Source organism: Berghia stephanieae, chromosome 13 (assembly GCF_034508935.2).
Source record: "Berghia stephanieae isolate SIO BIC M18660-M18661 chromosome 13, UCSD_Bste_1.3, whole genome shotgun sequence".
In the NCBI taxonomy this organism is placed as follows: domain Eukaryota; kingdom Metazoa; phylum Mollusca; class Gastropoda; order Nudibranchia; family Aeolidiidae; genus Berghia; species Berghia stephanieae.
In genome coordinates this window covers 15,766,825-15,780,132 of record NC_088372.1, presented here as the reverse complement: position 1 = coordinate 15,780,132, position 13,308 = coordinate 15,766,825, and the positions used below count along the sequence as shown (strand labels likewise).

Here is a 13,308-nt window from a genome sequence, read left to right as displayed (position 1 = left end):
ATGCCAATTTTACCATGATCTTTCAACAACACTTAAATAGCACTTATAATAGGATTCAATAGTCTGATGCCACGTACGCCCAAAAAAGAGCAGCTTGGTTCTAAACAAAGTAAATCGGTACTTTTTATTCTTCATTGGCTAGAACTTTTTCACATGTCATGTGATCAGAATGTATAAAAGTCAAAACATGATCAGATTTATAATGTTTTTCACCTCTGGATACACTTTTATGCTCGTCGGAGAGGTATTTATTCATAAGGGCGTCCGCCATTGTTCCGATAGTTTAGCACCAGTTACCAAGTTACTATGCGTCATTAAGAGGGAAGTGACGTCACGACTGTTGAACCCTATTGTTGAAATTACTTAAACTTTAAAGTAATAACATAATTTGTATTTGCAGAAAACGTATGTATAAGTTACGATAATGTAGCTTAAACAAATTAGATACACCAAACTGTCAAACATAGAACAGTTTTTCTGAGCCACCCGGTATAATAACCGAAATGTGCAGCGATGTTGTCTTGTGGTATGACACTCGCTTTCTGATCAGAAGGTCCTGGGTTCGAGCCTCGCTTGGCGCATAGTTGGGTCCTTGGAAAATGCTGTTTATCCACATTCTCTCACCGCACTCAATTGTAAAATTAGTACCTGACTGTTAACACCGTTGTCTATGTCTGAAAAAAATAATTGAATAACGCCTAACGGGCGTCATGTCTCGTCTACATGTTACGTGTTGCTGTTGGTCAGGGACCCTTAGTAAAACGCTCTGAGCACATTTAGTGGATATTGCGCGATATAAAATCTCATTTAAAAAACACACAAAAATACTGAATGACTGTTTCAAACCTACCGGATTCATAAAATGCAACATTGAAGTACCTACCTACTTGAACCTGAACAGGATCTACTCTTGAACTTGTGGGCGTCAACTGGGGTCACTTTGACTTAAGGGGCGACTTTGCCTCTATAGATTTGACAAACTACATTTTACTTAGTTTTGTAACTAATAAGGGAAATAACCACAACAATCCTAAGAACACTATTTGCTCCAAATCGGCAGTGGCAAAGTCACCCCGAGAGGCAAAGTCACCCCTTGTTCACGGTATTAAATATGGCTGTGCTGTCTCTACGGACGCGTGCCGTGAATATGCGTGTTACTTCTAGTGTGTCACTCTGTTTCTTATATCCAGTGTTTCTTATATCCAGTTTGTAATTTGTTTCTATAAATTAAATCTCTGTCCAGTGCAAGTGTTCTTAGCTTTTGAATGTCATCATGTGTGTTAAGGTGCTAAAGCAATTGGATGGCTCCCTGTGTTGTTGAAATCAGTTCTTCGGTTGTTGTTTCTAAATATATTTGATATTTTTTTTAGATCTTGATTCAATGTTGTTGGAAGTGAAGTTGGTATACGCCATCTGTATTTGGCTCCTTGTTTGAAGAGTGTGTGCATGTGTGTGTTAGTGTGTTATGCGAGTTCTGTTTCTTTGTAACGGCGTCAGTTACTCAGCTATAAAATGTCTCGTCTTTTAACAAAATCAAACGATATTGAGCTTGGCCAATGACAGATTGGAAGGTAATGACAATATATAATAGTAAGAGGAAAGAGTAGATGACCCAGGCGTCAGCCGTAGAACAGCGCCGCAAAGTGAGCTTGGGCCAGGTGATTTGCTCAAGGCAAACACAGTTCAGCGGGTTGTCGAACTTGATACCTTTTGTGTAAGAATCAAAGACCACATCGCTGAACCCCTCAGCTCCACAGTGATCGGAACACTCTGCTCCTGGTGTTGCGTTCTGAAGTAAGTCAATTCACACATGAAAAAAAGTACTTTGGACATGTTTTTTTTTTGGTTCCATTTCATATTTTAGCAATGACGTCACAACCTGTAAAACACGTGACCAGTGTACTGGTATTGGGGGATCCTGGGATTGGAAAGACGAGCCTAGCCAGGACGATAACAAAAGGCGTTTTTCCATCTGTTGCCTCTCTTCAACAAGATCCGTAAGTAACGGTTATCTGTCTTCCTCTCGGTTAGTCTATCAGTCATGTGTATCTATGTCCTGTTTGCCTCTCTCTTTCCGTCTATTTGTATTCTTGTCCTTTACAAAAAGGAATGAAGTTGACGTCACTCGGCTCTATGTCATTGTTTTTAGACAGCCATCTTAATGACAAGATAGTTCTCACTAAATTCTACCAATCAGATCATAGATAGAACAAAGGTGACAGCACTCAGGGTTTTGTTATTGATTTTTGCCATCCGCGTTTATGAGTAATTCTCACTTGACTGTATTATCCAGACTAAAAAAGTTCATGGTTACACATGATTGTTTTGTGTGTTGGTCCGAATGGCCATGTTGTGAGCTCTTAGGCAACCGCATACTATCTATAAACGTTTAAGGTTACACATAATTTTTTTTTTTTGGTGTTGCTACGAGTACGTTATAACCTTGAACGTTTAGTCTTATTGACTTTGACGTAATTTATTGAGAACTAATCTAAGAAATGGCTGTCGAAAAACTATAACAAAGAGATGAGTGGCGTCAGTTTTCGTACCTTCTACAGAATGAATGAAGTTAATGTGTTTCGACTCTTGTGTTTTTAAAAATTTTAAACCGCGATTTGTGTGATTAGTTCTCACACTTAAGTCCCTCTAAAATACTATTGATGGTATGAAAATACTCACCAGTTCTGCCCGCCAGATAATCATAAAAACACACAAAACTTTGTGGAACCTTAACCTCTCCTTGCCATTTGTTAAGATACAACCAATATTTTTCTTATTCAAATTTATTTTGTAGATCATAAAATTTTAAGAAAATGAACAGTCAACAGCAACATTTAACATGTAGGACGGGACATGCCGCCTGTTAGGCGATATTACAATTTTTCGGACAACGACACCACTGTCAACGGCCAGGTACTCATTTTACAACTGAGTACGGTGAGAGAATGTGAGTAACGAGCCTTTTCCAAGGACTCAACTATGCGCTGAGCGCGAGGCACGAACCCAGGACCTTCCGATCTGAAAGCGAGTGTTATACCACTAGACCACATAGCTGCACGATAAGGAGAGAGTTAAGATTTTTTAAAAACGAACTGTGACCCACTGGCTCTAAACAGTATTGTATTGTGTCGAAATGATCTCGATGAAGGAAAAAACAAAACAAACAACGAAAACTTGCGCTTTCACATAGCGCAATATCCCCTAAACGTGTCCAAAGCGCTTGGTTCCTAGCCGACAGCAAAACTTAACATGTATGACGAAACATGATGCCTGTTAGACGATGTCAATTACAATTTTTTTTTCGGACAGAGGCAACGCTGATAACGGGCATGTACGGTGACAAAATGTGTGTAGAGCCTTTTCCAATGACTCAACTATACGCCGCTCAAGACTAGAACCCATGACCTTCCGAAACGAAGCAGGTTGTATCTGTTGGTTGTGGTCCTTATATGATAATAATAATAATAATAATAATAATAATAATAATATAATAATAATAATAATAAATAATAATAATAATAATAATAATAATAATAATAATAATAATAAGCATATTTATATAGCGCCTTTCGTCGAAACATCAAAGCACTTTAAAAAAAAAAATTCAAATACAATTCAACCAAAGTGTCAAAACAATTAAGAGCATGAAAGGGCATCAATACATCATCAATATAAATGTCACATACAATACATTTAAAATTCAATTAAGTATATATTTCCTGAAAAGATATGTTTTCAGTGCTTTTTTGAAAATGTCTATTGAGCTTGAGAATCTCTCAGATTAATGGAGATCATTCCAAATCGTGGGTCATACCAAAATACTTAAGTTTAGTTTTAGGAGATGCTGATCACAAAACTTTTTACAGATAATGGAAATAAATTGCAGCATTTTTAAAAAGAAGGTGGTCCCGATAGCTCAGTTGGTAGAGCACTCGTTTCACACGCAAATGGACCACGACCGATCCCGGATGCAGTCGAGATTTTTTGCTGATCCCCCTGTCCACCCAGCAATGAATGGGTAACTGGATCTGTTTAATTTAGCGGAACGTATTTTGCGATATATTTGCATCCTGCCAAAGTATAGCAAGCAATTGCTATTTTCCGTTTCAAGCTATAGCAACTGGGGTAAACTCCGGCTCCAGGGGTCCAATGGCTCCGAAGGACTACTTTTTGCTATGAAGGTTTTGTGACCTTTTATTAGTATTAGAATGGAAAAAAAATATTCTTCACAGCCTTCAGGCCAATGAAGCCGGTGTTTATACAGTTTTTTTTTTACTACCCATTGGATAGGACGCTAGTCTATCGCAAAATACGTTCAACCGACTTTAAAAGTCTTAGCTACGCAATCAGCTTGTAAAATGGAGAAAAGTTGTCTTTGTCTCATAAAAATTGGTCTAGAAATAACCTTTTTTTTTTTGGTAATAGATTTGATTTTGAAAATAGCTTTCTCAAATGTTATTATTTTATGGTTATTTCCTTATTTTCTGGTCGATTTTCTTGATTTACAAATTTTTCATTTCGCAGTGAAACGATCGCGCTGATGTACCGTTTGATTCAAGAGTTTAAAACACAGATTTCGTTTTTTGATTATGAGTCCAGCCTTGCTTAGGAATTCATGAGCGTTGAGATAGTGACATAACTATATATACAAAACCTCGTTCTCCACGCCACAGTAGGGCTTTTGGTATTACACAACCATTCATCGCTTTCGGTCAACCGTGGTCTTTGAAGTACACAACATATACCGCCTGTGATGCATGTACATAAATCAAGGGCTGAGCTGACACATGTTGACAAGCAAGCTATCAAAAGAGCAATCGTTGATTGGTCAAAAATCTCAGGATCTCATAAAAATATAAGGACATCAATTCTTGAAAGCGATAACCACCAACCTGTCAGTGGACAGTACTTTTATGATGAAATAAGGGCTCCGTAAAGTGTTATATCATGGGCAGGCTCCATCCTCTCTTTCTATTCTGGCGTAGATGTAGACGACAAGAGCATTTCGGATGTCATAATGATAAGTGGGCAGAGTTAAAGCTTCCAAACAATCCCAATCGTCGTCTAGTCTCTAATCGTCCCCGTTTGCGCAAACTTTAGACTGTTGGGTGGACGGGGCGGGATGTCACGACTAATTCCGATTCGGGGTCGATACCGGCCCGTTTACTTGAGAACCGGCTGTTCTACCAACTGAGCTATTGGACATAGTTAAATTTATTACTATTTTTCACTTTAAAAAATAAAAACAATAAAATAAAACCCACCAGCCCCCGCACAGATCTGGAATTGGTGACGTCAGAGCAGACGTCTATCCACGCTGGAGATACAACCCACGTGATCAAAATCTTTGACCAAGTGGAAGATCTGGCTAAAGAAACACAGGTAATATTATGTCAAGTAGTAGTAGTAGTAGTAGTAGTAGTAGTAGTAGTAGTAGTAGTAGTAGTGTAGTAGTAGTAGTAGTAGTAGTAGGTAGTAGTAGTAGTAGTAGTAGTAGTAGTAGTAGTAGTGTGTAGTAGTGTGGTTGGGTTGTGTGGTATGGGTTGATGATGATGATGATGATGATGATGATGATGATGATGATGATGATGATGATGATGATGATGATGATGATGATGATGATGTTTTAATGTGTCGGTGATGACTGGACTGCTTTAGAAAGATATTAGACCCACAGCACAGCGTTATCATTCGACCTGCCTCATTAATCTAAAATTTTCATCTTCCCCAGATTGATGTCGTCTATCTATGCTTTGACATCAGTTGCCAGGCAACCTTTGACGCTATCCAAAAAACATGGCTACCGCGAGCTAAATTACACATGAAAGAAACAAAAAAGAAATCACACTTCATAATTCTCATAGGTATCTCAGATTTGTATTCTCTCTCTCTCTCTCTCTCTCTCTCTCTCTCTCTCTCTCTCTCTCTCTCTCTCTCTCTCTCTCTCTCTCTCTCTCTCTCTCTCTCTCTCTCTCTCTCACACACACACACACACTTCATTTGTCAGTTTCTAACCTTCTATTTATCGACCTAAATACATACCTATATGTGTCAATTTATCTACGTGTCTTTTTATCTATATATATATCGGTACATCTATCTACTATCGCTCTATCTCTCTCTGTATGCATGTATGTATGTATGTATGTATGTATGTATGTACGTATGTATGTATGTATGTATGTATGTATGTATGTATGTATGTATGTATGTATTTATGTATTTATGTATGTATGTATTATGTATTATGTATGTATGTATGTATGTATGTATGTATGTATGTATGTATGTGATGTATGTATGTAAGTATGTATGTATGTATGTATGCATTTACACATATATATATATATATATATATATATATATATATATATGTGTGTGTGTGTGTGTGTAATATATATATATATATATATATATATATATATATATATATATATATATATATATATATATATACATATCGGGTTCGGTATATCCGTTAATCTATCTTTCTACCTCTCTCTCTCTCTCTCCCCTCTCTCTCTCCCCTTCTCTCTCTCTTCAATATATATATATATATATATATATATATATATATATATATCTACCCATGTACATATCTGTATTATTAGGGCGCTTTCTACTCTTAAGTTAGTGTATGATTTATTTTGACAATTGCCTATAATAAAATTACCCTTTGAATAGGAATTGATTTGCATTTCTCAAATCGTTTTTCAGGTTTAAAATTTGATTTGGTACGTCCTAATAGTGTTCAGTGTCAAGGTCATCAGACGTGTCACCAGCCAATTTCAAGGTCGTTAGCAAACGAACTGGTCAATAAAATAAACGCTTCTGGCTACGTGGAAGTCTCGGCTCTTAAGTATTTGGGGATTGAAAAGGTGAGTTGAACCTTTATCACCTTCTAAAAAAAAACCAAAAAAACTTTAGCTTTTATATAGCGCCAAAGCGCTTTACAAGGGGTCCCTGGCCAACAGCAACACATAACATGGAGGACGAGACATGACGCCTGTCAGGCGATATTACAAATTTTGGGACAGAGACAACGCTGTTAACGGCCAGGTACTCATTTTACACCTGAGTACGGTGAGAGAATGTGAGTAAAGAGCCTTCTCCAAGGACTCAACTATGCGCCGAGCGAGGCTCGAACCCAGGACCTTCCGATCCGAAAGCGAGTGTCATACCACTAGACCACATAGCCGCACTGTATCATCATCATCATCATCACATCTACCACCACCACTACCCCCACCATCATCATCGCCAATAATATGATTTGTGTTATTACTATCATTATTTATTTATCCATTACCAGCAATATATTTATGTATCACAATTATTATTCTCTTTGACAGACTTGACACCATTTGCATTTCCCTTTATCAATGATGATGATGATGATGATGATGGTGGTGGCGATAGAAATGATAATAGGATCAATAATAATAATAATAATAATAATAATAATAATAATAATAATAATAATAATAATAATAATAATAATAATAATAAAAATGATGATGATGATGATGATGATGATGATGATGATGATGATGATGATAAATAATGATAATAATAATAATAATAATAATAATAATAATAATAATAATAATAATAATAATAATAATAATAAATAATAATAATAATAATAATAATAATAATAATAATAACAATAATAATAATAATAATAATAATAATAATAATAATAATAATAATAATAATAATAATAATAATAATAATAATAATCCTTCTTCAATCCCATTCTTTTTCCTACAGTTGAAAGAACAAACCGTCTTCATTAGCACCCACCAAGGGTCAGAAACCACCACCTCCAGACTTAAAGACAAATGTCATATACAATAAGCACCCACCAAGGGTCAGAAACCACCACCTCCAGACTAAAAGACAAATGTCATATACAATAAGCACCCACCAAGGGTCAGAAACCACCACCTCCAGACTAAAAGACAAATGTCATATACAATAAGCACCCACCAAGGGTCAGAAACCACCACCTCCAGACTAAAAGACAATGTCATATACAATAAGACAAATGTCATATACAATAGTGTCCCATGTCATTTACAGTAGAACCCCGTTTAACTGTCACCTGTGAAACCATGACATATTATTTTGTGCTAATGCACTCTGAAAAAGAACGATACATTTTAAAGATTTTGACCAGGAAACTGACTGACTTGACTAAGATGCCTTTCGCGTCTCGACCGAAAGATCGGGTCGCCTTGGCTGTTTCCAGTATTTCCTGTGTGAGGTGTCTCCAATATTGCCGGTCCTCTGCTAGGGTTCTCTCTCAGATTTTCAAGGTCCCCTGCCGTTATGAGATTAATGCTTTGTCCAAGTGTTGTGAGGTTTTTGTTTAGGATCACAGGGAGTGTTGTGATCGGTTTTCCTCTGAAAAGGTTCCCGTGTTTTTGGAAGTATCCCGACATGGCTTGGTTAGCTGGTATGTTTTTGTCCCTGCGTAGTATGTGACCGAAAGGTTGCCATCGTTGTTGTAAAATGTCAAGGGAGATTGGTCTTTCTTTTGTGATCTTATAGAGTGATTCATTTGAGATCTTTTTTTGGGTATTTGATGTCCAGTACCCTTCTTAGCTGTGTGCGATGGAAGGCATCCAGATGTTCTTCTTCGGATTTTGTCAACGCCCAAGTGCCGCAGTTATACAGAAGTACCGGTTTTACAAGAGCATGGTACAGTTTCAGTTTGGTTTTTCTCTTTATTTTGTCACCTCTAATCCATACATTGGTGAGTTTACTGAGTGCGGCGTTTGATAGCTGTTTTCTTCTTTGTACTACACCACATTCCTCAATGAATGAAAAGATATTTGACCAGGAAACTCGTCCTTCAAATATCGATGGTTTGAAATGACCCCCAACATGTCAACAATCTCAAACCTGGGAATTTCTTGAATTTCCTTTCGGTCACAGGTTTGATCGATATTTGAAGGTCCCCAGTTTCCTGGTCAAATATCTTTTCATTCATTGAGGAATGTGGTGTAGTTTCCTTTTAAAAAGTGGTAGTCCTTTAGAGTTATAGACAATTTATCCTGATTTTCATAGCCTTAGAAGGACAGTAGCAATTTCTTGCTACCCTTTGGATAGAACAATGGTCTATTGCAAAGTCTTAAATTTCTTTATGTCCCAATTATCCTTTAAACAAGTTTAATCAAATTAAAGGTACCTCTGTAATTGGAGCAAAATACATAATATCCTAAGTTCTACCAGTTTGTATTTGATTAATTTTGCAGCTGTGGGCATTTTGCTAATTTTATATTTTAAAAAAAGAGGGGAGAGAGAGAGAGAGAGAGAGAGAGAGAGAGAGAGAGAGAGAGAGAGAGAGAGCGAGACGTGAGGATAAGGGCATGTCGACATCTCATTTTTGTTTTCTTCCATGAGCAAGAAGCTCCTACTACTCACGTTGCGGGGGTGTTTTGTGGCTGATGCCGAGGTTAGCATGGCCTTTTCTCAGATAGATTTTGAAGCAAAAGTTCCTTTAAAATGGATAAAGGGAATATTATTATAATAGATTTTGAAGAAAAAGTTCCTTTAAGACACAGTAACGAAAATATCGTCTGAGCGGTAACTTAGTTCAAGTAATGACCCGAGGTTGACCAGGGGTCACTCTGCCAAATTACGGGGAATCCCCTAGTGAGTTCAGTTACGGTGATATGGGTGATACCAGTCGATTTATGTTCACTTTCATCTCTTTGTTATCGCTTCACAGTGAGCTTAGACACAAATTTCTTTACTCTGTAATATTTGTCAAGATTTCCTGTTTCCATTCATACGTATTTTATGCCTGTGCTGTATATAGTGATCGTGATATTTCAATCCTAAATAGACCGTTTTTCTGTAATTTAAAATGCATTAATTTTTCCAATAAAAAATTGAATTCTTCAAACAGAAACATAGAACAAATCTATTCTTTCACGGATAGAATCCATTATAATTGAACTGTAAGTTGCTAAAATTCCATCTGTACGTCAACAAAATTGAATTTATTATGATTTTTAAAAATTTCATTTAGTCATGGAGCACACTCAAGAAATTCATGATAAACATTTGAATGAACTGTGTAGGCTTTGTAGAAAAGTCAAGAAACACAGAAGAAAAGAAAACGAATCTCAAAACATAATTGTTTCAGGATTTAAAACCAGATATTAATCTTTAAAACCAGATATTTGTCTCATCTTTATTGTGGACATTGACAAAGACAATGCTAAAAAGTCCTCAAAACTATGCGCTACAAGTGGCATGACAGACTACGTAATGTTGAAATTTTTAGCTTTTTTATTTAGCGCAATTTTCACTAGACGTGCTTAAAACGCGTAACATGTAGAACTGGACATGATGCCTGCTAGGCGATATTACATTTTTTTTTTCCGACAGAGACAATGGGATTAAAAACAAAGATGAGGGAAAGCATTGACAACAGCAACTATTCGTGCACAGTCACCACATCTTGTCGAAATAAAATAAAAATAAATCAGTGATTGCAATATACTGTAGTTATATATCTGCTCAATCTTCTTGAAAAACGCAAAAATAATAAAGAACAGCAACAGGGCGACATTAGAATCCCCGTTATGTAAAAGTATGGAAACAGCACAAAATATGTCACGTGTAAATCACGGGGCTATGGAGGCAACAGAGTGACTTTTACAGTTATAAACCAATGTCTTTGTCCTTCATTAATGGAATGAAAATCTCTCTCTCTCTCTCTCTCTCTCTCTCTCTCTCTCTCTCATCTATCTATCCATTAATCTATCTATCCATTCATTCATCACCATTGCAAACATCTATCGATCCATCCATATATTCATCCATACCCTCATCTGTCCTCTTCATCAGACGATCAGTCCATCCATCTGGTCGGACCATCTCTCTCTCTCTCTCTCTCTCTCTCTCTCTCTCTCTCTCTCTCTCTCTCTCTCTTCTATCTATCTATCCTTCTTCTCTCTATCCTTTTCTATCTATCTATCCCTTTCTCTCTCTCTATCTATCCTTTTCTATCTATCTATCCCTTTCTCTCTCTCTCCCACACACACACACACACACACACACATACACACACACACATATATTTTTACATATCTTTATGACATGGTTACTATTTATCCTTTGTCCCTTCGTTAAGTCGTGTTTGTATCAAGAATGCTTTAAATGATCACCCTTAATTAATCATATATTGATCATTGCAGCAAAATAATTACAAACTATACAAGGTTTCTTTTCTACGCACAAAGTACTAAAAAATATTTTAACCAGGGAAGTAAATTTCAAATATATACAACTGAAATATGAAACGACTCGGACTTTATTCTAGTGTTCTTAGTTGACTACGTTTGTAACTAGTGGAACGGAAAACTGGTATAATCGTGTTCATATAATATAAAGCTAAACTCGTGTGACCATCTGTTGAATATAATTTGTGCGATAAAGACTCAATGACCGGAATTCATAACCCTCTGAACCAGCAGTGATCAAAGCGAAACAAATCGGACACCTGCACCGAGATGTTATCGCATATCATCAAAGAACTAAGAGTGACGCAAAAATTGTGAGGAAATGAATGAAAGGTTACTTTATTCCTCCATCGGTTAGAGCAAGTTTTGAGAGTTTCTATCCGTTTGTTTGCTTATAATAATGCAATCAATAAATTAAATTTAACAAACTATAATCAAAATTGTGCTGATATCTAAATGCAAAATATCTCAAAGACAGAAATTCTAATGATAGAGTGTTTGGTACCAAAATACATATCAACGTTCTCTCAATGTGTTGCCAATTTGTTTAAATTGGTAAAATTGACTGTGTTTGAGCAAAAGCGATTGTAATTTAACCAGATGTCAGTAACAAATCTGTTGAGTATCACGGGAGATAACCCGTTGCACTGGTCGGGAATTTGATGGAGTGAATGACCTCTTGACCGCGGCCCAGGTAGAGAACTAAAAGCTCGCCTATTCAACACTGTGAAGATGGATAAAGGGAATATTATTATAAAAGATTTTGAAGAAAACTTCCTATAATATGATGGATAAAGGGAATATTATTATAATATTATTTCGCGGATCCACCACCTAGCAACCTGAGTGTTTGCCAGAGGAAAGAAAATGTGTGACACGCCAAAAATCAGCAGAAAATTTCTAAGAAAATCCAAACATCCCGGAATTCTGCGGATTTGCAGAAGATTATCATCACTGTTATTTGCAAAGGAAAAAAAAATTATTTCTTATTCAAAAAGATACATTGAACACAGACTGTTTCCCTCTGAACTAAAGACCACAAGTCAGACACCATCGAGACCTTTGGTCTCAATCAAGAATCAGAAGACAAATCCACATGGAAAGGACAAATGAGAGAGAGAGAGAGAGAAAATAAGTAGGAGTGAAATATCTGTTCAATGTTACAGTTATCGTTTAACGTTATAACAAGTGTAACTAAATGACAAATTGCCATATTTATGGACAATAAAGATCTATTATTATTATTATTATTATTATTATTATTATTATTATTATTATTATTATTATTATTATTATTATTATTATTATTATTATTATTATTTAACTCACTAGAGATTTTTGCTACTTTTCAAAATTGGAAAATTGTATCTAAAATGAGCATGTGTATAATATATTTTTATTCAAACTATCATTAACATGTAAAAACTAAAAACAATAGCTTTGATACAACGCCTCTAATTTATCTCAGAAAAATGTAATAAATAAGCATGGGGTAAAAGTAACCCCGGGTAAACTTCGGAAATAGTCAGTGTTAGGGTTGAGTGATGTTTGTGTTTTTTGTTTTTAAGGGTTTTACGGCGCTTCCAACACATTCAGGTTATATCCGCGCCAGTAAAAAGAAAGAAAATGGGATAGTAAAAAGTTCTAGAATTACAATTAAAGCACCCAAGAAAAATAAGACGTAGGGGAACTGGGAACAAATAGTGATCAGATGTAGATTCCAAGAGCATACCACTAAAGTACTTAGTTTGAGATCACCTGTAAGTCTCATCCGGACACAAGCACAAAATCCAACAAAGAGGATTACACTCAAATGCTTACATTAGACATTGAAAATAATTATAATAATACATAACAGAGAGATGATTTACAAGGAAAAAACATCATCTCCAAAAACGATAACTATGCATTTGACTGTTTCCCTCCGAGCTAGGACTCCGGCCAGGGCCAGGATAAAACCAAGTAATCTCATTCCAAGACAAAGACAGAAAGCATGTTGGAAAACAGTTATAAGGGGATAGAAGACACAGTATGTACCCCCCCTGCC

General features: G+C 36.2%; 1 protein-coding gene across 1 annotated transcript in view; it reads left to right on the top strand.

The window, feature by feature from the left end:
* Window positions 1-9,922, top strand: part of LOC144958512 (ras-like GTP-binding protein RHO1) — a 13,165-nt gene extending 3,243 nt beyond the window's left edge. Inside the window, exons 2-6 of the mRNA XM_078890531.1 lie at window positions 1,865-1,997; window positions 5,268-5,382; window positions 5,732-5,864; window positions 6,718-6,878; window positions 7,774-9,922. Of these exons, the coding sequence (XP_078746657.1) occupies window positions 1,867-1,997; window positions 5,268-5,382; window positions 5,732-5,864; window positions 6,718-6,878; window positions 7,774-7,860 (627 nt within the window). The 5' untranslated portion in view covers window positions 1,865-1,866 and the 3' untranslated portion in view covers window positions 7,861-9,922. The remainder of the gene's footprint in view (window positions 1-1,864; window positions 1,998-5,267; window positions 5,383-5,731; window positions 5,865-6,717; window positions 6,879-7,773) is intronic.
* The last annotated feature ends 3,386 nt before the right edge of the window (window positions 9,923-13,308 follow it).